Here is a 26,924-nt window from a genome sequence, read left to right as displayed (position 1 = left end):
AATCTTAACAGAATATTTTTAAGTGTAACGTATAAAGTTTAATTTTTTAAAATAAAAATGATTAGCATAAAAATAATTATTTAAAACTAATAGTATCAGAATTGGAAAATTGAAAAGATAATTTATAAAATTAAAAGACTACAGTAAAATCTTATATAAAATTAGATAATCAAATGTAAACTTTAGCCTACATTTTATTATATATATTGATACGATGCTAACAAATTAAAATGCTTATTATCTTAAACATGGTGTTGCCTCAATTTTTTCCCAAACTTAGGACATCTCTATAATTTATATATAATTATATTATATCAATCACACTATTTACGTATTATGAATGATGTAATTTTTTATAATTTATTATTCATCTTGGCTTGCAAGAGATTTTGTACCTCTCTTTATTCTGTCACTATTAATTTTATTGTTGTATCTTATATATATATATATATATATATACACACTCCCTTCATTTAATATCACAAGATACTTTATATTAGCATGTCAAAAATTATAAGGTGTTTTAGCTATTTTAAGATGTAATTAATATGATTTTTTTCAAAAATACTCATAATTACTGGTATAATTAATAAAAATATTTGATTGAGATAGCCTACTATATTATTTTTTCAAAAAGTTTCTATCAACAAATGACAGTTCCTAATTAAATCTATGATCACGTCAACATATATTCTCTCTATTAAAAAAATATAAAATATTTTTTGAAGGGTTGAATGTTAAAAAATATAAGGTATTTCCAGTATTTTAAAATGTAATTATTGTCTTTTTTTTTAAAAGTATTCCTATTAAATAAGAGTAAATATAAAAAAATAGTATTAGTTTAAAAATAAGTAATTACTTCATTAGGTGTGAAATTCGATTAAAAATTAATGTCTTATATTTTTTAATAGGGGGAATATATTTAAAACTTCAACATTTCATATGCAATTTTCCTACATATAAATTCTCCAATTTAGAGACTACATTTCATCCACATAAAACATAACGCAAAATGCAGATAATCTTTAGCTTCTTGCAAACCTAGATAAATATATCATACCAATTAAAATGAAATATGTGAAACCATATATATTATATATATGGATATGAGGACTCGCAAATCTGCAAACAAAATCAACAAGCCTTGAAGGTATAAATCCGGCAAGTGCTGAGCACATTATATAGTGAAGGAATGTATAGAGGGTACATTAATTTGCAAGACATGCAAGAAAGAGATCAAGACAGAATGATGAAGAAATCATGAGTGGAAAGCAGCGAGGAGCTTAGGAATCAAGAGATGAGAGACGATGCTGTTGGTTTTCTCAGTGGGATGGAAGGCGTCCCAGAACACATACTTGTCGGCGTCTTTGCATGTCAATGGATTCTTGTCGCTGCACAGATAGCTTATCTCGACTGTTCCTGTCGAACAACATGCCTTCTCCACCACTTCAAATCCTGCATGCCAAGTACCCCATCTTTATTTTTTTAATCATCACTGAAATGAAAAATCCCCAGAGAATGTAATCTAACAAAGATAGATCCAGATAAATGACGATTCAGTTCATAGTTCATAAGGCTATAGCTTCAAATAATCCCACTTTCAATATGTGCTCTTTAACCACGAAGCATGCTCTGATTCCAGTGAATCCTTATACCCAATTCACCTAAGCTTTTTGTTCACCTAAAGAAAATGCCCAAATGTAGGATATCTATTATCTGACTGATCCAAATCCGTCTGTAGGAAGAACCACATTAACCATGAAAATTGATGTATCGGGAAATTTAATTTACTTTAACCTACTGGCAAGGGAAATTAAAAGCATGCAACATGCTTTAATTAGATAGATGCGACAATAAAGTCCATAGTCAGCAGGTAATTTTCGCCCGACGCGACATGATGAGTACTTACTATATGTAATTTTTGTACGATATATAATTTTGTCTTCAAATAAAAGAACAATGAGTACTAAGTGCTTATGTCGTAATTTAGAATAGTTGCTAATAATAATGTATTAAACAAATGTAAGTTCAACCTGTGAAAGTGACTATATATATATAATTAATTATTAAGATTGTTCAATTTATTCATTTATTAAAAAATTTGGATCCGATCCATAAATGTGTGTGTGTGAGAGAGAGGGGGGGGGGCTAAATATGGGTTGGAGCTGGAACAATAATGTATAGGGAAGTATAAGGTGTTTGGTTGTGAATGTGAATTTAGAATTGATGATGAGAAGTAAAGGCAAACCTAAAAGTTGAGTAACGGTGCAAAGCCAGCTCAGGTGACCACCAATCGCCATTAATAACATCTCCAACTAACCTTCTTCTTCAACACAACCTAATTTCTTATGTGTACATATATATCATTACAGTCGCAGAAGCAAGTACGTATGAGGGTAGTTAGATATATAATAACCTTGGTCCTGATTCCCAGTAACTGTGTTCCAGGCGACTTCAATGTTGGTTGTTGTTATACACTCACAATATTACTGTGTTGACATAATTGTGCTCGCTATTCAAGTTTTGATCAAAGTCTTTCACTTATTGTACGTTACCAATTATTCAAATCATACCGACATAATCTTGGCTTTAGAAAGCTAATACATTGCAAGAAAAATCAGGTAGATCAGATGGAGTTATGGATAAGTAATAATTATCAGTCAATGTCTCATTTAATCCCACCGTGTGAACGGAATATCAGGGTAGAGAGGGTCATCACTCTCGTACACGTCATATCTAAGACCCCCTTCTACTATTTACTATTATTTGTTGTATTATGATTTATAATAATTATAACGTTAATAAGAAAGAAGAAGAAGAAGAAGAAGAAGAAGAAGAATTTAAGAAAAATGCAACAATAGATCCCTTTGCTATGATTGTGTTTTAATTTTAATCCTTATAATTTTATTTCATTATTCCAAGTGTTTTAAAGTTTGATCTATCTACAACATTAGTTTCTATAATTTTAAAACTACACATAAAGACTAACAAGCTAGTACCAAGGAAATTAATTTTACTGATGCATACTTAACTCTGTTAATCCATTTGCTAGCTAACATGTGCTTAATTTTTCCTTCATATCCCCTGCTGTTCATCCGTTTTATTTTTAATCATATATCAATTTATTTTCATATTAATATATTTTTATCATGATGGTAAAGAAGTTAGTAGAATTAAAACAAAATTATAATTTCATCAATATCAACTCATAATCTTTATATGTAATTTTTAAAATATAAGAATTAATTATATTATAGACAAATCAAATTAGAGGAACTGAAAATAATAAAATAAAACTATAAAAAATTTAAAACAAAACGTAATCATAATATAGAGGCTTACGTTGTATTTTCTATAATAATAAATGATAAATTAATAACATGGAAATGAAACTTACCGTAGGAGGAAGGCTTGGTGATAATGTCGTTGACGAAGTCGTATGCGTTGGCGGACACCGCCTTCAACAAGGGAAGCTCCTTGCTGAGCCTGGTCAACATGCTATCGAGCTTCTTGTTGAACTCCAAAGCGACGTCGTTGTACTTGTGGTCACACTCGTGATTGCCTAAGATGTTGACGGTCCGCTCCAGGGGGAGGCAGCCAATGGGGACGAGCCCCGTGAGGGAGAGCTTGCGAGCTCCAAGGTGGTAGAGCCGCGTGATGAAATCGTGGGCGATGTCCACCAGGAAATCCTGGTACTGCGGCACACTGAATTGGAGCCTCCTGGTGGGGAGCAGGAAGTAGTTCTCTAAGAAGTCGTTGGTTCCGAGGCTCATCAAGTAAAGTGCCTCACTTATCACCTTATTGGCCTTCTCAACCCCAAGGTAGTCTCTCAGCTTCGCTTGATATTCTTTGTAATACTCTAATTCCTTCCATAGTGGGATCACATTCTGCACACACCATGCATACATGTATATGTATATCATTATGTATGTAATGTATGGATCATGATAGATAGATGACATACAGTTAGCAGTAGTTGGGAACATGCATTAATTTTGAATCCAGTAATAGTAATTGGGAAATTGGTAGCTGCCACCACACACCCCCACCCCCCCCCCCAACATGTATATACATACTCCTATAATTTATAAAAAGTATGCTTTATTTTTCGTTTATGAAAATTTGCACTCATTTTGTTTGTGTTTTTTTTTTGTTTTTGCGATTATCAGAAAAAATATATTTTTAGATCACTACGTAAACTTTAACACACACAAAATATGGACATGTTTTAGAGGATAAAAAATTAAAATATTAATTAATGATGTGTGTAATTGAGGTAACACTGAACTAACGCACAAACTGTCAATAAAAGCTTTTATAGTAGTAGATTAAATTTATAATTTGTAATAAAATACTCCATCCCTTCCAAAATATAAGATACTTTTAAAGAAAATTCGGTATTCTAAAATATAAAACAATTTGAGAATATTAAGATTTTATTAAATAGCTTTAATTTATTTCAATGTTATCATTTCCCCCTCTATACTTAATAGTACTACTTAAGTGTAGATTTAAGGTTATTAAATGAAGTATAATTTTAAAAGTTTTATTTTTTTTGAAAAAAATAAAGTTGTTAACTGTATTTAATGAAATTTATTAATATGTGAGATTTTATCTAAAAGTATTTTATAATTTGAGATGGAGAGAGTTGTATGCTCCTTCTCCATCCTAATTTGTAAAGCATTTTTAATAAAATTTTACTATATACTAATGAATTTTTTTTTTGGGTTAAATACTAATAAAATTCATTAAATATAATTTAAAATTTTCAATTCTTAATTTTTCTATAAACTTTTAAAAATACCCTTCATTAATGAGAGAAAAGGAAAGAAATTTATTTAAAGAGCAATATTAAAATAATCATTATTAATGAAACTTTATTTTTTTTTTCAAAATATCTTATATTTTAGATATCAAATCATTTCCAACAATGTCTTATAAAATAAGACAAAAAGAATATGTAATATTAGTATTCTGTTTAAAAAATCTCTGATAAAAAAAAGTATACTATTTTTTGGAATATTTTGATGAAAACACGTTACTGGTGAAATATATTTTGCATTCATTTGACACTGGATCCTCTCTTTTTTTGAAAAAAATCATGGAAATATTAATATAAATATGTATAGTTTAATAAATTATCGTTTAACAAGTAGATGGCACGCATTTAAACAAGTCTTTATATGATAAGTGCACTCTACCTACTGTTATGAAATTGACAACATTTAAAAAGCGATCGACTTGTTAAATAAGTTTTGTAATTAATTATCTTTCTCTTAAACAAATTAAGGATGACTTATACTTACACGTAAACTAATCTTAATTAAATTTTTTAATAAATCACAGATAAGACTGCACGTATTTCTATTTTTAACTTAAAAAATGTCACGAGTTTGAGCTTAGTGTTGATATGTTTGTACGTGTGTGTGAGTATACGTCTTCTTTTTCTATGAGAAAGTGCTAGGTTAGTAGTAAATTTTTTTAAACAAAAAAAGAGGGAAAAGTGAAAGGAAAAATCACTCTAAAATCCCACACAATAAATCTACATATAATATTAAAAATTTCAATTACTATTAGATAAGTCCTAATAGTAATTCAATTGATAACTATACAAATTCAGTAAATGAGTTCAGAGCAATTTTGTAAATTCATATGACTTTATAGTGATTTTTTTTAAAAAATAAAATCGCTCAATAATCCCTAAAAAAAATTTGTTTAATTTTGAAGTGTTATTAAAAGAAAAAGCATATGACCAAGAATGGTGTTGAGTCTACCATAAGGAGCTAGCCTAAACCAATGTTTGAATCTATACTAAAAAAGTTACCCACATTTAGTGTCCAACAATCCTCAAACAGAACCTTAAAAGAAAGAAAAAGAAAAGCATAACGGAGACTTACAAGCACATCGGAAGTTGCATTATCATACCCAGTTCCAGCAGAAGCAAAGCAAACGCCAGTGGCAAAATCCTTGATGGAGTAGGAGGGATCCAAGTACGCAGGCACGTAAGGTTTAATACCAAAAGCCTCGGAGATGAAGTCTGACGGCATACGACCGTTGCAGAACCGGCCGGTGGGGCGGCCGCCCTGGAAGTCACGGCCGTATGGCCTGAAGTTGCTCTTGAGAACGGTGGCGATCCTGTTGTTGTTTCCAGAATCCACTGTAGAGTCCCCGAAAACTATCACTGCAGGGACCTTATTATTGCAATGAGCAACAATAACGAAATGAACCGTCACCAAAAGCAGAGATGATAATATTATGTGTTTGCTTTCCATTTTTGTGTAGAAAGCTTGGATATATTCAATGACAAACGCTGGGATATATATGCACTTTCTATATACTTGTGATCACTGATCAGAGAGAGATTGGAGAAAAATAGTAATAATAGTGATGTGGACGGAATTAATTAATATGAAGATGAAGTTTGGTGGGAGATTTAATTTAATTTAATTTAGTGGATTTTAATTTTCTTTTTTAGGAAATTAAATGTAGTGGATATAGAGTGTGTTGTGTCAGATATTTTATGTGGTCGTGCATGAGAAATTACCCAGAAATAATGGGAAAGCCTCCTCTCCTGCATGGTTTAATTTGGCAGTTTGCTGACCAATAAATAATGTGCAAGAGTAATTTTTTTTTTTTTGGCCAAAATGCGTAAGAGTAATAATTTTAAAGCAACGAAAAGAAAAGCATGAGGTTTAGTGTGTGTGGGTTTAAAGCAGCAATAAATAGATAAACATGCTTATTTAATAATCTGATTAAGTTAATGTTATTACCAAAAATAAAAGTTAACTGCAACCGTTTTTTTTTTTATAGAGCTGCTATCGTATTGGAATATTATCAAGTTCAATTAAAAATAATTCTCTCGCAATTTTTTTTTTGCAACACAACCTTTGTAGAAACCACAAATAAAAATCACAAGAAAAATTATGTGTTTGTTTGATTTTTAGTTTGACAAAAGTCCCTTTATTAAAAGTTTATATATTAAATATTATTTATATTTGCATATATTTTTTCTAAAATCAATTTATTAGTATAATGAATTCAACCGATTAAGAGTGTTCATGGCAATTTGGTACAACAACACCTATCTATTTTGTTGTTAAGAAATTTTCGTTGATTTACTTTCTGATTCAAGTCTTGGTAATTAATTAAAAAATAAAAAAATTATTTTTAACAAGGTTGAAGAATAAAAAAATATTTTTTTGTTAAAATTTTAAATATAAATTATAAATTTATCACAATAAAATTATAAAAACTAAGAGGTTGAGTTATAAATTTTCAAAATTTAATATTTAAAATTTAACTTAAATTAATTTTTTTTTTGAGACCTTTATGTTGATTTGCCAAAATGAAAAGATGACAACTTAACTAATCACATTATTATTTATGTTGACTTTGACTTCGGTGATTTAAAACTAAAGGCTGTTGAGACTAACCAATGAATTTATCTTACTAAAATACAGCCAATAAATTTTGTGATTTTGGTTGCAGTCTTACAGTCTACAAAAAGTAGCTACACAGGGAATCATTTCATAAGGTTGATTGAACCTATCCAAATCCATTTTAAGATTGTGCGAGTTGTAAATATTAAAATTAATTACTTTTAAAAATCATTTTAAGATGGTTATTAAATGTTATATTTTTTTATATATTTTTTATACAACAATTAAATTTATAATCTTGTATTTTTTATTTTTTTTCTTTTGGTATAAATATCTGATTATATCCGATAAACAAGCCAAGTGTGCCTCTTAAACATGTTTTATACTAAATTTACTTTTACTTTATAGAAGAAATGAACAAAACATCAACCCTGTAGGAATTAAAGTAGGAGTTTTATTTTAGATAGAATGAGGAATGAAATAGCATGCTTATTGCAATTATAAAAATATCTTCATGATTATCACATAAAAGGCCAAAAAAAAAGATGGCATTCTCATCATCTCTCATATGTCATTTCCCTCTAAACTTCAAAATATAATAATTTGAAATCCGGGCATTCCATTAGTTTGAATGTACGATTATTTTTGGACGATATTTTGATGGCCATGATCAAATTTCTAAAATAATTTTAACATATTTATTACGTTCAAATAAACTAAAATAGAAAAATATGTTTCTATAGTTTGCAAGCTTATTATTTTGATTTCAACTCTTTGTTTAAACTTTCATTTATGTATATTTCACCATTTTTTTTTTTTAACTTCTTAAAGGTGTCCTTCTATTAAAGCCCATCATGTTTGAGATATGTTCAAGCACTAAGGTGCTCGCTTCATTTTTATTTATAAGATAATTTTTAAAAGTAATTTTTAGTTCAAAATGAAGAAAACCTTGTAATAATTAAACTAATTTTTTTTTAATTTTTCCCTTTCTTGATTAATGTAAAGGTATTTCATGTAACAGTATTATGATTTGAAGCCAAAAGTAAAAATGAGAATACATTTTTTTAATAATATTAAAAAAATAACTTTTTTTAATACATGAAATGGTTGGAAATATTATCAGCATTTCTTCCATCATTGTGTTGCAGTGGGCTTGAATATATTTAACTTTTTTATGAAATCACAAGTTTAACCGCAACAATTTTTTAAATGTTATCCTTATATTTTTTATATAGTATATTAATTTTTAATAAATCAAAATAACATGCATAGATACGCATTTATGTATACAATAACAATATCAAATCAATGAAAAATAAATCAATACTTGAAAAAGATCTAGAAGATCCATAATTTCTTTAGGTCAGTATTAATGTGTGTGTTTTTGTTTTTTTTAAATGAAATTTCAATAATGTTAGTGTCTTTTTTTGCCATGTAGGGTTAGTTGTCAGTGTCGAAGCTTGTCTCCTATCCAATGGAATTAAATCATGTAGCTGTTCATATCCATCGGCCCACGCGTCTGTCGCTCACCGGCACACATTTAATTAAATTGATCGGCCAGAAAACGTTTAAATGGAATTTATCTTATATTCACGTTTTGTTTAATGGAAAATTAAATACTATTATTCAAATATGGTCCATCATCTAAAGAATGAATAGCATGGTTCTGTGGCTTTGTGACTTGTAAACAAAGGATTTAATTAGTACCCCAGACATTTAGTTTAACTCATAAGCAAATTTTACTAGCATAATTAAAGATCTAAATTAATTCAAATTCCAAAAATGTAGCAGCATTGGTTTGCTTAAAAGGATCATGTCTTGACTCGATCTATTTGGATTAGTCTAGGCTTTCTTAAGTTCTTTTAGTTTGATGTGGAATGTATTCAAGATATCACATGCGCCATGGGGAAAAAAAAACTAAAAGATTGATTCATTGATTAATAACACAAAGTTTTATTTCCATTGCCCAATATATGAGAAACCCAAAAGTATTACAACCATATGCACAAACTAATTTAAACTTTTATTGTGTAAGACTGTTTTTACTATTAATAGGAGTATTCACAGGTTTAGTTTGGTTTGATTTTTAAGCAAAAATTAGACTGAACCAAATTAATAGGTTCACTCATGATGACAATTTAATCAGTGTTTCAAGAAATCATTTTGGTTTGGTTTTCAATTTGATTCGAGTTGGTTAAGATTTAGATTAAGCTTCAATACATTTATTATTATTTTTTCTTTTTTATAACTTACACTGATTATGAGTGTGTCATTTTTCTTTGTAAAGTGCGTTTATATAGCTACTTGATAGTTGATAGGATTTTTTTTACTTTTCTCTAAATATTGTTAACAGCATGAAAATACTAATAGGAAAGTGATTATACATATGCATCTTCAAATCATTAATTATTAAAAACTAATAAAATTGCAAATAACTTTTGAATTATATAATTTCAGTTTGCTTGTGCTTGATAAAAGTACGTTTATTATAAATTTATGATGACATTTGAGCATTAATTTTTGCAGAAAAATATTAAACAAAGTTAGTTACTTTAATTTGCAAAAAAAAATACTAACAACAATAACCTTTTATTGTTATATATATATATATATATATATAAAACTTCATCTGTTCAAAAATATAAAACATTTTTTGAGGAGTTGAATGTTAAAAAATATAAGAATTTTTTAGTTTTTTGAAGTGTAATCATTGTTTTTTTTTAAATGCCCCTATTGATAATAACTTTATATTTATTATAGGGTATTTAGTAGGGATAAATATAAAAAAATAGGGTTAGTTGGAAAGTAAGTAACTACTTTATTGGGGGTGAGATTCAATTAAAAATGCCTTATATTTTTAAACAAAGGGAGTATCATTTTTTTTAATTGTAGACAATATTTAATTAATTATAGATAAGTGTCTTTAAAAAATATCATAAAAATTGTAGATAATATTTAACTAATTGTAATATATTTTTAACCATCAATTTATAAATAATTAAATTTAGGAAAGAGAAAAAAATTAGACAAATTTATAAAAATATATAAAATAAATATAATAAAGCTTGATTTGGTTTGGTTCAAGTTTTAAAAAATAAAAAATTAAACTAAATCAGACCAATTCATTTTATTAAAATAAAAACCACACCAAAACTTATTTATAATTGATTTTGATCAGCTCATGTCGCTTTGGTTCGGTTGGTTTGGTGTCATTGATTTTGATTAATTTTTGAACACCTTTAACTAATAATGGTGACTTGACGGGTATTTCAGCAATATCTTTAATATTTTTTTAATGTACGCAACTAAATATTATAAGACTCAAATCTAAAATTTTATGAATAAGCTGATTTAATTCTCGAAAAATTAAAAAAAGTGCAGAATATTGATAATGCCTTTATAACAATAAGAATAGTATATATCATGGAGCCATGTATTCGTGGAAACGTTATATTTACTCCGTTGGTGAAAAATATTCTAACTTCATTTTGCCAACAACCACGTGACAATGTCTGTGTGTATTATGCGTTCTTCTCGTCATCATCGATAATCACATGATTTCCTCTATTCTTTCAATCGTGTACTATAATTTCTAATGGGATTATTCAGAAAGGCTCAACCAATTTACATGGTGCATGTTTGGATGGTATTAAAAATTAATTTTAAAAGCCAAAACCATAATTTTGTGAAAATATATTAAAACACTTCTATTGTCAAAATTAATTATTATAAACCTAAAATTATAATTTTAACATGTATAGGGGCGTTCAGATTTAAAAAAAAAACTCATGATTTGAAATTCATAATTAATTTTAATATGTAATAGAATTGTTTGAATATTTTTAAAAGAAAAATCATGGTTTAGACTTCATAATATATTTTGGCATCTATAAAGGAAAATATTATGATTTTGAATTGATATTTTGTTAGGTAACATGGGTGTTTTGATATATTTTTACAAAGTCATGATTTTACCTAATTTTTAATTATGCTTTTCAATCATATTCAATAAATCTTATTAATCAATTATGCCACAAAATATAATCAATTATATTAAAAAAAATCATATAAATCAATTTTGTCAAATCTTAATCCAAACACACTTTATAAGTAGTTGGAATTTATATTTGCAAATCTTAATCATAGAGGTCGAGTATCTCTAATTTCTGAAAAAAAAAATTTGAAAGATTATAAAATTAAAAGGTACTTATTATATTGATAAAAGAAAATTTTATTTTAAGAAAAGTTTACATATTAAAAGGATGTTATTTTTTATAAAAAAATTTAAATAATCCTTCATTAATATTAATTGTTAAAATGGTCCATAAAACAACATAAGGTTATGACTTTTAAGCAAAGAATTTTACTCCTTAAAATATATCACTTCAAGACATCAAAATATCCAAACTTACTAATTTTATTTTTTTGAGCGCATCAAATATAAATTTAAATTATCACTTTATAAATACTGTTGTTGTCTTATTTGAGTCTTGCAAGTGCAAAACATACTCAAAGATTTTCATTTTGTATCTAGAAAGAAATTCATAACTAGCCCAATCTTTACCCTTGAAGATTAGAATAGATGGAGGCAAATTAAAGTAAATCTAAAAGAAAATACAGCTTCCCACACTTTCAAAACATCGTTAACAACTTTTTTATTCATCTTCTCTTCTTCTTTACTATATAGAAAAATTCCTACACAAATAAACTTTGAAACTTGAAACGGCACGTCGTCTCTCAATCTCAAGTAGAAAATTAACATGCTTGTGCGTCACGATATGGGTGTGGGTATTGACCAAATGTGTGTCACGATGGTAGGTAAGATATATGAAACCATAGAAGAACATTTCTATGGTTTCTTTTAAACTAATTAAATTCCCATGAATCTTTTTTAAATAGATTCAAAGTCGTATAGATATTATTCAGCATAGAGAATATCGCCATTAAATAATTATTTTAAGGGAGAATTTAGTTAATGACCACTATTTAGACTTCATTTCATGTGAGTTCAAAACAATTTTGAAATTTTAGTTTAATTTAGGGAACAAAAAGTGAAAAGAATTTCAACAATGAAAAGACCAAAATATCCTTCACATATTATACAAAATCACTATTTGTTAATTTTCTTACTCCACATGTTGATTTACAAAAATGAATTGCAAATTATATGAATTAATATGTTAATAATTATATAAGACTTGATATTAATTTTTTAATTATAAATAATAATATCAGTTGTTAAATTACTAATTTTATTTATTAATTTATTATCAGTTATAAATTTCTGACAAGTTTTGTAATTTACTAACATCAATTGTAAATTACTAATAGGTTTTGTAATTTACGACCGATGTTAGTAAATTAACATATAAAGTTATAAAATTAACAATTAATGTTACTAATTGTTTAACAAATAGATGTAATTTATAAATAATATTGATAAATTAATAAATACAGTAAAAAAAGTAACAATTAGTAATTCTGTATAACATGTGAAGGTTATTTTAATCTTTTCGCGATTGAAATTCTTTTGATTTTGTTTTTCTCGAGATTGAACTAAAAATTTAAAATGTTTTTGAACTCACCTAAAATTAAGTGTTTTTCTTGATTTTTAACTGAAATTCTCCCTTCTTTTAAGTCGGTTAATTTTTGAAGGAAGCATCATGAATCATTTTAAGAGAATATACGTACATATCCCTCACGGTATAGACATATCATTATTATAAGTTGATATGCGTTACTTTCAGCTTAAATTTGAACGAACGTAACGTTATCACATGGGTTCTAAGGTATCTATCAGCTAGTAGTTGTAAACGAAAGTTAATTATGCGAAGAAAATTAGCATTGAAAGACTGAACTCATCCAACTATTTGATATTTAAAACGCATGCCTCATTTAATTTGGATACTAGCTCCGTCAACATCTTTGAGTTCAATTTGTAAAATTTTTTTACAGAAAAATTTGTATATATATATATATATATATATTTTGTTGATTGTATGTTTTCAGGATAATTAATTCTGTTTGTTGGCTCAATCAAAGCCGTGAGTAAATGTGAAAATTAGGGTGGGCCTGGCCTCTATGAGCCTAACCCTTATAGGCCTGACCCTTAAGGGTTCTAGCTCTAAAACTTGATTATCCAAAATTTAATCTAATTTTAAGACCTAGCCTTTGTTTATAGGGCTTAGGACCGGGTCTTTAAACTCTCTTTTTCAAAAAAAAAATAACATTTTAATTTAAATAGAATATTTTAAAATTTATCATAAAACAAATTAAAATTTCATATAAAATTCAACAAAAATTTTAAATTTTAAATTTAAGATGAAGATTAAAATCTTTATCAATATAAATCTAAATCCTTTTTATCATCATATAAAAATAAAATTTTAGATTCCTTATATGCAGGCCCACTTTTTAAAGATGAAAGTGGAGATTTAATGTTTATTATCTCTATAATTTCTTCTTCATCACCTACAATATATATTAACCAAATTATGTCATTATCAGTCAAATATATATATGTATGTGTGTGTATATAAGATAATTTGACTTATCAGAGCTTGAAAAATTACCCGGGTCTGAGCCCTTTTTCACAAAGCTTGTCAGGATTAGGCTCTCAATCTTGATTACTTTAAAAAAAATTTAAAATCCAAATTTTTATTTAAGTAAGACGTTTAAGCATGGTCTTTATTTTTGACTCTACAGCAAGGAGATGCCGAAGAAATGGTAGCTGGATTGTGTGGTACTGGTATTACTTGTGATCTTTATGAAAGCAAATCAACTATTCTTTCTATGTAAAAGACATTTTTGTCACGAAAAAAGGATTAAGATATGTTAGTCGTAGCTCGTGAGTATAAATGTAAAAGTAAATACTCTTCTCTTGATCTATAAATGTTCACTTATTGAAGGGTTTCCTTGATTAAAGACATGTTTGTTTTCTATTTTCAAAAACAATTTTTGACTTTTAAAAAACAAAAATTAAAAAACTTACTTGAATAAGTGTTCTAAATTTAATTATTTTTAAAACTATTTTATTTTTTATTTTTTAAAAATAAAAATATCTTAAAACTCTTTTCATTGTATATTTTCTTTATTTTCAAAATATATTACTAGTACATTTGATTATTGAAAACTATACTATCATAAGTCAGTACTATTACTTGTTGGCGACTATCATTATTGGCTTATTATATTTTTTAACTTTAAAGTTGTTTTAAAATTAACACAACCAAATAATTTCTTTTAAAATAATTTTTAAAAAGAAAAAATGAAAATAAAATAAAACAGTCATAAGTCACTTTTTTAAATTTTAGAATTACTCTCCCATTTAGTATCATAAAACACACACTTTTAACCACTTTTTACACCCTCAATGACTAGCTAGAGGGCATTTATAGTTATATATTCTTTTCATATATATATATATATATATATTCTTATTTAATAATCATTTCAATTATAAAATCTTATAATTATACATCTAATTAAGGATATTTTTTAAAAATCATATTAATTACATATTGAGAGACCTAAGAAAATACATTTTTTTAATACTCTAGAACAACTGTCTTTTAATGCTAAATAGAGGAAGTATGCCGTCTGTTTTCAAATATCAGGAGAAAGTTAGTTAAGTATAGTAATCATGTCTGAAATTAAAAAATGAACCAAATTATCCCTATAATTAAATAAACAAATTTGTCTAATGAAAATAAATATTGATCTATGGGGAACAATTTGAAAAAAATAATTGTTATAGATAAAAAGTTAAAAACAAATAGACATGTTATGAATGGAGAGCAACTACATAGAAATGAAAGAAAAGATTGACAAGAGTAGTATAAAGACACCACATCTTAACTCAAAGTTTTAAAGCTTAAGTCTATAGGTCATTTCTTTTTATTTTATATTAATTATTAAGATTAACTTTAACTTTTCACATTATCTTACTTCTACTCATACTTGAACAACCTAACAAGATATATGATAGTTTTTCTTATATTTAAAAATGAAAGGAGTATTAATTTTGTTTTTAAATATCTCTTAGTAATATTTAAAATTCAAAAAATATTATGACAGAGAAATTCAAAAAGACATGAAGAACAATTAAATTTATGATATAAAGAATATTGTATTTTGATAGATTTAAGGGAGAATGATAGTTAGGTCCCAAACTATTGAATTAATGATACTTAGGTCCCTAATAAATTTTTAAAAAAATAAATTATAAATATTAATTCAAATAGTTACATAGAAAAATTTTTATTATAATTTAAGAATTACATTTAGTATTTAAATATTTATTTGTAATTAAAATTCCTGGATTTATAATTATTTGAATAGATATTTTCAACTTATTTTTTTAAAAAAAATTATTGAGGACTTCTTTGTTATTAATTTAATATACTTGGATTTAACTGTGATTCTCCCTGAGTTTAACGTGGTAAATGATCTTTAAATAATTTTTATGATACCGATAAGGGAGGTATTGGTGAACTCAAAGCACAGTATAGAAAAGCAAAGACAAGGCGATTAAATAGGTATTAGAAGAGTTTGTTTCGAGCAATGATGTAAGCACAATTTTTATCAGGAATTCAAAAACATTAGTTCATTATATTACAAGAAATCATTTCATTTCACTTGACCCAATCCTCTTTGATGATATTATTGATATGGGAGATCTTAATGATAGCTCACAATAATTTAAAATCCCACAATATATTATCTTACAGAGAATAATACTAATTAAAATAGTCTTATAATTGAAAGAAAATTCAATTCATAAATCTAATCCAGCCTCTTAAAATACAGATGGGTTACTATTTAGATAGATTTTTAAAAATTTAAATGATGGAATCCTAGTTAATGTAGGGCTCCAAATGGATATATTATATCCTTAATGAATATGTTTATCCTTATTTGCAATTAAAAAATAATCTACTTTTCCTAAAATTAAATATGATTTTAAACTAATTTTCCTAAACTTAAATTTGAATTTAAAATAAAATAAACTAATTTCTTAAAATTTTAAAAAATATTAACTAAATTAATTAGACTCATGGGCCTAAGTATTTTGGGGTTGGGCCTAATAAGCTAAGAGTTTTTCTTGAATTGTTTAGAATTTTATTTGCTTTTAAAACTCCTTGATCATTTGGGACATCCATAACGAATGAATTTAGGGATTTTTATATTTTTTTGGCTTTAGATCCAGTCATTAGCCCTCTAATGCCCTACAACAGGTTAAAAGTAATAAATGTTAGATTTTGACTTGTCCTTTGATTCTCATCATTCCCTCCTTCCTGAAGAGAATTTGTCATCAAATCACATGGATCCAATAAAAAAAAAGGTCTGCAAGATTATGGCTCAATTTGTCTCCTCCAAGTATATACTTATTTATTGGGCCTTTAATGTGTTGACTTGGGCTCTCACTATGGATTATAGCATTTTAAATATAAATCTCTTTACTTAGACTTTTCTCTATTAGAATGACTTGGCTTGGGATAACTTGGTGACATGGTATGCCACCTAGAGCTTTGTTGCCACATACATTGCTATCTAGGATTTCTTTGCCAAGTAAGATGCCATCTTGGATGTCACCTAGGATCACATCATTCTCTTCCTTTTGAAGAAGAGTTGTCCTTGTCGCTTGAGGATTTTCAAATTGTGAGCTTACACATTTATTATCTACTTAGATCAATGCATCATTAAATTCTTATAATAAAAAATCAATTCATATTATTAGTTTCACCCCAATACTTCTCATATTTTGTTTGCATGCTAAGGCTCATGTCCCTAAAGAGAGGATCAGCATTCAATAAATTTTTTTCAACAAATTTTGCACACGTGCAATTTGATGGAAGCATGTGTTAGATGTCACATTCAATGTGGAAGAAAACATCAATGTGATATCATAAAAAACCTTCAAAAAACTTGAGGAAGATACAGGCTCTACTCCAATCCCTTTCCTTAGGATACTCACGTCTACACAAACAGCCAATTGGGACACGCTTAGAGATACGCTCATCATCCTCCTCATTAATTTTAAAGTGAGCATGATATTCATCATCTTCATCATGCATTCTTTCAAATACTTTTTCAAAATTCAAAGCAGATTCAAGCATCAAATAAGTAGAATTCCATCATGTAGAAACATCTAAGCATACAAGGCTTTTAGTGTTCAATTTCTCTCCATCAGCCCAACTTTTAAATTTAAGAAACCTAGAAGGAGAGGAACGAACATACCTCACAGCATTTCTAATAGAATTAAAGCTCTCTTTTAACTCCTTCAAGCCTTTATTCACCACCAAATTCAGCACATGAGTACAACACCTCAATTGTAAGTACTCGCCATCACATACTAACCCCTTCTAAGCCTTAATCCTCCTCTTTAAGTATGCTAAAGCTGTGTCATTAGCTGTTGCATTATCCATGGTTATTGTGAATACCTTGTCAATCTCCCAATCTAATAAACACTTCTCAATTGTCTTCCCTATTGTTTTACCTTTGTGATTTTCAATCATACAAAAACTCAGAATTCTCTTATGAAGTTTCCACTCAGGGTCAATAAAATGTGCAGTCACACACATATAGTTGAAGTTTTGATTGGATGTCTAACAGTTAGTAGTGATACAAACACGATGAGCACACTTCTTTAAAGCCTTCTTTAACAGCTTCATTTCTCTAAAAAATAACTGCCAACAATCCCTTGTCACAGTTGTTCTTATAGGAATTGGAAATTTGAGTTCTAATTCATGCATCAATTTTCTAAATCCTTCCTTCTCAATAATCCTAAAAGGGTGCTCATTTGTAATTATAAATTCAACAAGTGCTCTTCGACATCTCTTCTCATTATAAATATGAGGAATCAAGCCTCTTCCTTGTCCTTACAAGCTTGCCCCTCCTTGTGACATATAATTCAGCATTGATTGCTTATTGTCTGTTGTGGCTTTGTGTGGGTTCTTGGGACATTTAGGTATGTGCCTTTTTAAGGAATTTTTCCCATACTTAATTGGGTCACAGGCATATGTGGTGTGGCAATATTTACAAGCTGCTCTATACTCCCCATTTGTCTCTTCTAATGGCAATCTAAAAAAAAATTCCCAAACTTGTGATGATTTTGGTGTCCTCTTTTCAGGTTCTTTTCTCTTTTGACCCTTACACTCTGCTTCTTGAGGGGCTTTTACAGTGGTGCTAATAGAAGGTAGAGGAGGTAATGAAGAAGAAGGCATTGGAAGAGGTGCAATCAGATTAGGATTAGTCCCACTTTCATCTTGGGGAGAGGGTATAGTCATAGGTGTGAATGGAGTAAGGTTAGCATTAGGACCCGTGGGAGTAGAACCAAGATTGTCATCTGCTACATGCGAAGAAGGAGTAGAAGCAGAATTTTGTTCTTCCATTTTATGGCCTAACAAATAATTTCATTAAACTAAAAACAGAACCAGCACAAGACTAGGCCAACATATTGATGAACCATTAAAAAACCAGCAGAAAAATTCAAATCGTTTTCAATTTAACCAAAACAAAACAAAAACAGAGATCTCACAAAGAAAAGAAACAATCCAGTAGCAATGATACTTGAGCTTCGAATAGAGAGAGTGAAAGAGAACAGCTTCGAACAGAGAGAGTGAAAGAGAAGAATAGGTATGAATAGAAGAGACCATTTACTTAAGCCTCGAGGAGACGAGTTGATGAACTCGAGCGCGACGGGACGAATGATTCTGAACTCTAAAGTTGCTAACCGGAGACAGAGGAAGCTCTGAACTCTGAAGTTGCCAATGCCAGATGGAGGAAGCTCGGAAAGATCAAGGGACAGAGAGCGACACCGGAGATGCGATCGAGAGAGAGGGACAGAGAGCGACACCAGAATGCGATCGAGAGAGCAAAATAGAGAGTGATGCCGGAGATGCAATCGAGAGAGAGGGACAGAGAGTAGCACCAGAATGCGATCGAGAGAGAGGGATAGAGAGTAGAGAGGAGGCTGAGAGGTGTGTGACAGTGTAGCTGAGTTGAGCGGTTGTGCGAGTATGCGGCAGGGTGTGTGAGGCTGTGAGCACCAAGCAGGCGAGCACTATCTGTATGAAATTCAGATCGAAAATGGGAGTGACCAAGTGAGAGAATTGAGACTTAGGGAAGTTAGGGTTACAATATTTTCATTTCCATTCATGCCCTCACCAATCTAACAAATTACATAATATATTAATATTTTTATTAAAAAATATATATATACCTCGGGTCGGGAAGGGTTAATTGGTTGGATACCCTAGCCCTAAACCCTGCCCAACTTGAATTTCGGGCTCAGCCCGACCATGCCTAATTAGTGTTGGGCACATTATTTAGGGCTCGGGTCAGGCATATTTCACTCGGGTCGGGTCGGGCATTACGGGCACATGGGCATCTTGCACAGGCATAACTTAAACGAGGCATGCCTTTATATTCATCGTTATTGCTTGTGTGCTCGCTATAATATTCCCCATTTTCCTTGAGAGTCATAGCTCACTTATTATGACATTGAGAAGTAATATGCCACTTTTCATGACATTTATAGCATTTAAGATAAAATGTTTTAGTATAAGAAGATATTCTATAATCAGATACCTTACAACCATCATATTTGGACTTGAATTCCTCCTTAACCTTAAGCATAGACTTAGCTTCTTCTTAGACATTAGAATCTTTTAGTTTTGAGGTTGATTTTGAGTCCCTCCAATAAGAAGTTAAAGGTTTCAATCATTTTTCCTAAAACCTTTTCTCAATTTTGATGGCTTTATGTATGAGCTTTTCCTTATCTATAAAGGTGTAACTATATATATTCATTTTGTCTCTAATTTTTAGCCTAAGCCCATTAATAATTTAGGTCTTGGAAGCTTCATCATCTTTATGTACTCCAATTCACATCTTAAGTTCATTAAACTCATGTATTGTTAGATAGAGAGGTGCAGTGAAAGATTAAAATTTTCAAATCCTTATCTTGATATGAACTGAACGAACTCGTTTAAGTCAAGGTAGATAAAAAAGTTATCTTTTAATTCTTCAAACTTGACACATGTTCTTTTTAAGAGTTTGGATCTCAGAAGCTGACAATATAGATCTGCTCCCTCTACCAATATTTACACAAATAACTCTCTAACTCAAACAACATGCTAGCACTATTTAGCATTCGTTTTTCTTTAAACATTGGTTTTACTTTCTCTAAGGTGTTTTGTGGCTTTCAAAGTATTTGGCCGTTAGATCTTTTGTAACTCTCACTCTTCGCACGCCCCCTTATATTTATTATATATAGATTAGAGTTTTTGCTTTCCTCTTGAAGAGCCAACCGAAATTTAGATTAAATTTATCTTATAAATAAAATCTATAATATCATATTTAATTTAAATTTATCTTATAAATTCAAACTATAAAACTGATATGATATTTTTTATAACATATTAGTTATTAAATTTAATCTATAATATAAAATTAAATTTAAAACTAATACAATATAATATAATATAATATAATATAATATATATACATATATATTTCAAATATATTATATATTATATTTAATTTTATATATCATATACATATACATATACATACATACATATATATATATATTTCAAAATATATATACATAAAATTATATTTTTAATTTTATACTTCATATAAATATATATAAATATTTATCCAATACATATATATATATATATATATATAATTTGTTCACCCTATATTATATTCATTGAATCTAGACATATTCTAAATTCAATAAACTTGGACATTATAGCTCGAGTTAGGCTATTCTTGCATGTGACCCTGTAGGCCCATATGAAGTTGGCAGTAGGTTAATTACGCTATTAGCCCACAAGTCACAAGTGGTCTCTAGCAAGACATTACAACTATTTAATTCATACGGGGATCGATGATCTAATGTAACCAATCATGCAACCGTATCACATCCTTTTTGTCACGTGATATTTCGATCAAGTGTGAGATATAAAATTGTCATTTTTCTTTACCTAACCATTACTTTTTTAATCTCCGAGTGGATTAATTGTAGCAAAAGAAAAACCCTTTCCATTATAGTATGACTATACATTTTCTCAGTCTTACTTATTAAGGGGCCCAGTAATATCTTTTACTTAATGTGAGGGACAAATTTCATCTTAACCACTCATATTCTTTTATATAAATATCATTAAACTCAATCATAGCCTTTATGATCACCTAGTCAAAGGTGACTTTTGATTAAGTCAAAGTTTGTGATCATCATGTAGTAATCCATGATGACATCAGGTCAAAAGGCTTAGTGATATGGTTACATATGAGATAAGCTTATGACTTACACCACGCAGCTTTCTCATAGCAGGTTGGTCTAGCACCTTGTACTCTTTTAAGTGCCTATAACTTTAATTTATATCTTTATAATTAATAAAAGTCATACTAGTCTTATTTCATCTATGGTCCCTCATAGATGACCAACCAGGGACATTTAGAACAATCACTATAGTTTGTCCAAGGATACAGTTATCATAGTGAACATGCAATTGATATGATAATAAAAGAGAAATTCATTAAATAATAATGTGCATAGTACAATGATTGGTTCTAGGGCATAATTTCTAACATGTACAAACTCCTTCACAGTCATTGAACCTTGGTTGAATAACTGTAGCTTTCTTTTTAACTCCCTATAGTAGCAGCCAGGCATATACTTGTTTCTCATATATTTCTTAAGCTTTTTTCTAAGACTTTGGAGGCTTTTTGCTAATGATTTGGTGCTTCATCAAGAAATCTTCTCACCATATTAGTACGTAATTAGAAAATTGATGGTAATGATTTTTATTTCATTGGATTGAAAGATTTGCTCCATTTTAAGTTTTCAATCGAGATAGACATCTAGATTTGGATTATCCTTAAATGGTAGATATTTAACCTTTTGGTTAGTAATATTAAATTTGGATTGAGATTTCCTCTTTCTGAACTGAGTTTCTTTGTCACTATAATCACTGCATTTATGTTTCTGGGAAGCTATAACTTTCAATTCTCTAAGTTCTCCTTCAAGTTGAGTAAGCTTCTTATAGAGAGCCTTAGCATAATCAACTTTAGGTTTCTAGGAAGAGTTTTTCCTTGGGCAGGAATACTCATTCGTGAGTCGTGATGTACTTGAAAGGTTAGTGTAGTAAAGTAAAAAAAAAAATAGGCATCACACACTCGCTCATGCGTTTCACTCAATAGAATGTCACTTGTGTTTATCACTCTCTTAATATGTAATTAAATACTCTTCACTCAAATTAGATTTGGCAAAATTATAGATGAGAAACAACTATGTGAGATAACAATTATGGTGAAATTAACGTTAAGTTGTAAAAGAAGTGTAAAAGATGAGATATGCTAAGGTAAGATAAAGTAGATAAAATAAAATGAGATATGAAATAAAAGAAGATATAGTAGAAAAGAGTGATAAGATTCATTGGATAAAAAAAAAAAAACATATCAACCCTTTCCTCTATCAAATTGAATCTTAGCTCTCTCTTTGTTTTTTTTTTAACCTTTTTTTAGATCAATTTTTCTTGCCAACTCTCTATTTTTTCTTAAAAAAAAATTTGCACCTATTTTCTTGCACGATTTTATTTCCTTTAACAGTCATGGCCTTTTATTTTGGCGCAAATTGCCTTTTGTTTCAATTTGAATATGTAAGGAAAAGAAATCTAAAAATCAATAACAAATTGAATGAGTTTTTCCTTTTATTTTTTTAATTAAAGAATGGAAGGAAAAAAATATAAATATATGGAAAAAAATGGATGAATGACGTATGGAAGAAAGGATGAATAAATGTGAAAGAAGAATATGATAAATAATGAAGAACACAATAAAAATGAATGATATGTAAAAGAAAGAATGAAAGAATGAGAAAAATAAATATGATAAATAATGAAGAATACAATGAAAATGAATGATAAATAAAATAAGTGATGAACTAATGAGAAACATGAATATGGTAAATAATGAAAAACACAACGGAAGAACACAATAGAAGAACATAACTTGAAAGAAAAGCAAGTAGGGCTCTAAGTACCACATGATATTGGGGCAACTGAATGATAACTCACAATAGCTCAAAATCCTATGGTGCGTTATTTTATGAAGAACAACATTAATCAAAATAGCCTCATAATTGAAAAAAAAATTAATTCATAAATCTAATCCAGTCTCTTAAAATACAAATGAGTTACTATTTAAATAGATTTTTAAAAATCTAAATTACATAATCCTAGCTAATTTAGGATTTCAAATGGATATATCATATTCTTAATGAATATTATCTCCATTAAAAAATGTAAGGCATTTTTTAAAAAAATTGAATGTTAAAAAATGTAAAATATTTTTAGTTTTTTAAAGTGTAATTATCATCTTTTTTTTTAAAAGTGTCCCTATTGATAATGACTTTATATTTATTGTAGGGTGGGTTAGTTTGAAAGTAGGTAACTACTTTGTTGGGGGTGAGATTCAATTAAAAATGCTTTACATTTTTAAACGGAGGAAATGTGTTATCCTTATTTGAAATTGAAAAATAGACTAATTTTTTTAAAATTAAATATGAATTTAAAATAAGATAAACTAATTTTTTTAAAATAAACTTATTTGAAAATTTTGTATCAGTTTTGCTTTTTATTTTTTATTTTTTGTAGCTAACCATTTGGTGTCCGAATGCAAAACCAACTAATACAGATCAAGTTCGGTTGAGATCCTTTTAAGTAAAAACTCTACCCTGCTGTCTTAACTAGCCTGACCCCGGTTGCATGAGCACACGTAGACCGTAACATCTTTGGACTTCGCTGTTTTTTGTCCAAAAAAAGTTTTGGGTCAAGCAGGTAACGGGCTTGTCCCAATACCATCTTCAATTTGTTTAGAACGCAGCAAGATTTTCAATTCAACATTCTCAAATCTCAACTGTAGTTTTTTTTTATTTTATGATAATTAACGAAAAAACTAAATATTTTCTCCAATCTCCAATAATGTTATGCCACTTAAAACTTCAGAAAGACAGTGCTACATTAAACCCACTTACCACTTACCATGTCAGGAGTCAATACATTTGTATTAAAATTTTATTTTTATCTGTAATTAATTGATCCTTTAAAAAATTGTTTCAATAATTATATGTATTTTCAGAAGTCCAAATCATCATTTTTGAAACACTTGTTTGCTACACCACTTATTAATCAGTAATATAGAAATTTTTTTTATTTATTGTGCTTGCTAAGTATTTAACCAAACAGACCGTTGTTATTATAGCATTTATTCCAAGCCCTTTAATTATCATTTAACAATTAACATGGGGGGAAAAACTGGATAAGGTAAATGACAATGAGAGTTTTAAAGGGACCGAATTTATTGGTATACGTAAGAATTCATTAAACAAATATTAAATGCGATCGACAAAAAAAGATTAAAAGTTCTAAACTTCAAATTAAAACAAATCTTTCTGGCCAAAAAAATTAAAACAAATCTCCAAAAGTCATATATTTAAGATCAAAAGTTTCTTCAATTATACCATTACCTTTTCCAGTTTGTTTCATATTAGATGATAATTGTGGGCATAAACTAAAGGTTATAGCTAGCAAACTGGATAACATTATTAATATCAATATTTTAATTATTCAAGCAACGATTAAGAAATTTAAATGACCAAAATGACCAATTCTCATGATCCAAGAGTAAAAATTTCAACAAGGCACAATTCCAACTTGCCAAGTTCCATTCAAAGCATGTTCTTTGTGGTCTTGTTTTGCCTCAAGACCAGGTCAAAGTGAAACAAATTAAATAGCCAAATTAAAACACAAAACATGTACGATCACTCATAAAAATAGCAAACACACGCACTATATATACTCTTCTCATAATCTTCTTCTTCTGCAACTCGAGACATCAATTTGAAAGCTCAGAAAATGGCGTTGTCAAAAGAAGTGATTGTATTTGGGTTGGTGGCCCTCGTGGCATGCACGTTCTTGATGAGAGCAGCTCAGGCCAGTGACGACGACGCAGAGTCGCTTCATGCGTTTCAGCGATCCTCTGAAGGACATTTCAACGTTGTGAAGAGGGAAGATGATGAGCTTGATAACCCCCCAGATGATCAAGTCAATTTTGAATCTCGAAACAATGCAGATTTCTACGTTGGTCATAACAATGTCCAAATATTGGGACATTAAAGCTTATTTCAATCTTCTTCACGTCCTCTTGTTTCTTACAAGTTTCCTCTGATCACATCTCTGTTGATTCTTATAGCTCTTCTCTCCCTCTCTATCTATCTGAATACGCAGCAATGATATAAGCTAAGGGATTACAAACGCAGGCACGCACACACCCAATCCTTATTCTTATATAATGTGTTGTATAATCTAAATGAGGGAAATTACTTTAAATAAAGGTTTTTCGATTCGTTCTTAGAACTACAGTTTATCTTTTCTTGATACATGTGCATTTTTTTTTTTTACACTGGATTTCAATTGATTCTTTAGCTTCTTGATGTATGTGTGTGTACGCAAGTTTGTGTAAAGCAACATCAGCTAAAGATCATATTACAGTTGTCTCTGTTCTTACTTTAAATGTATGTGATTTACATTTTGAGTGCTTGAGCGATTGAGAAATTGGCTCAGAGGTCCTCTTACAACTCTCTCTGTTTTGTTTTTCGGCAACATTAAGTTGTTATTAAATTATCTTTGGTGGTAATTGAATGTTTTCATTAATTTTTTTTATGACAATTATAGTTCAAAGAGGCTTTTGGATAACTTGATCTGAGTTATCGCATGAAGGATGTGTGATTATATATATTTTAAATTATGGTTCATGAATTTTAAAGTCACGTTAGGTGAAAAATAATAAATTGTTAATTTTAAACAAACATCTGTTTGAAGGTATACCAATAGTGATATTTTCATGGTTACAAAAGATTTTTAATAGGAACAAATAGTTCTAAATAATTAAGAAATATATTATTGCTTCTTTTTTTTTTGGTAATACAAATAAATTATTGCCTTTTGTGGCCACTAATTAAAAGAGGTTCATCCACTCAATGTAACTGAAAAAACCATTCAAACAGTATTTTATGGGTTTTGAATAATGATTTTAAAATATTTTAACACTATTTTATTTTATAAGTGAATTTCAATAAGAATGAAAAATCTATTACCAACTAATTAATGGGTCCGAAGATGTGGATTACTCTTTTCAAACTACACTATATGGTTTTTTAGAAAACACATTTAGTCTAAAATATAAAACACTGGGTAGATTTAGCATACCAATACGTTATTATATTTCACTAAAGTAATTAATGAGGATGTTTTAAATAAGTTGAATACTATATTTTTTCCACTCAAGGGTATGATTAGAAATATGTAAAAAGTTTTAAAAAATCACAATTTTAACCAATGTTTTTTTAGAAGCATAAATTAACTAATAATAACTTATATTATGGTCCAAAAGGAGTATAATATAATGCCTCATCCATGATGATTGCTATCTGTAAAGAAGGAAGCAAGCTTCGGTAAGTAAATTTATAATCTA

The 26,924-nt window shown here is 28.7% G+C and overlaps 1 protein-coding gene across 2 annotated transcripts; it reads right to left on the bottom strand.

Annotated features, from left to right (window-relative positions):
• Positions 1 to 1,063: 1,063 nt before the first annotated feature.
• On the bottom strand, positions 1,064 to 6,307 carry LOC129302937 (GDSL esterase/lipase At2g42990-like). 2 transcript variants are annotated; one of them, XM_054941862.1, is made up of 3 exons: positions 5,898 to 6,307; positions 3,398 to 3,887; positions 1,064 to 1,455 (listed from the first exon to the last, which is right to left on the bottom strand). In XM_054941862.1, the coding sequence occupies exons 1-3, from the start codon at positions 6,270 to 6,272 to the stop codon at positions 1,259 to 1,261; spliced, it is 1,062 nt and encodes a 353-aa protein (XP_054797837.1). In that variant the 5' UTR covers positions 6,273 to 6,307; the 3' UTR covers positions 1,064 to 1,258. The 2 variants fall into 2 exon arrangements, with proteins under 2 accessions (XP_054797837.1, XP_054797838.1); XM_054941863.1 differs by lacking the exon at positions 1,064 to 1,455 and adding an exon at positions 1,467 to 1,681.
• Positions 6,308 to 26,924: the final 20,617 nt, after the last annotated feature.

This window comes from Prosopis cineraria, unplaced genomic scaffold (genome assembly GCF_029017545.1).
Source record: "Prosopis cineraria cultivar Desert tree isolate PC_DT_omini unplaced genomic scaffold, ASM2901754v1 PC2, whole genome shotgun sequence".
Classification (NCBI taxonomy): Eukaryota; Viridiplantae; Streptophyta; class Magnoliopsida; order Fabales; family Fabaceae; genus Prosopis; species Prosopis cineraria.
Note: the sequence above shows the minus strand (reverse complement) of the source record. Positions and strands in the feature narration are given on the sequence as shown.

Bases quoted from the DNA above. Each gene is read 5' to 3' on its own strand.
- LOC129302937 (XM_054941862.1), bottom strand. From the start codon at position 6,272: ATGGAAAGCAAACACATAATATTATCATCTCTGCTTTTGGTGACGGTT. The intron at 3,888-5,897 runs GTAAGTCTCCGT...TGGTGTGTGCAG, and splicing joins ATGCAACTTCCGATGTGCTT to AATGTGATCCCACTATGGAA. The intron at 1,456-3,397 runs GTAAGTTTCATT...CTTGGCATGCAG, and splicing joins CACCAAGCCTTCCTCCTACG to GATTTGAAGTGGTGGAGAAG.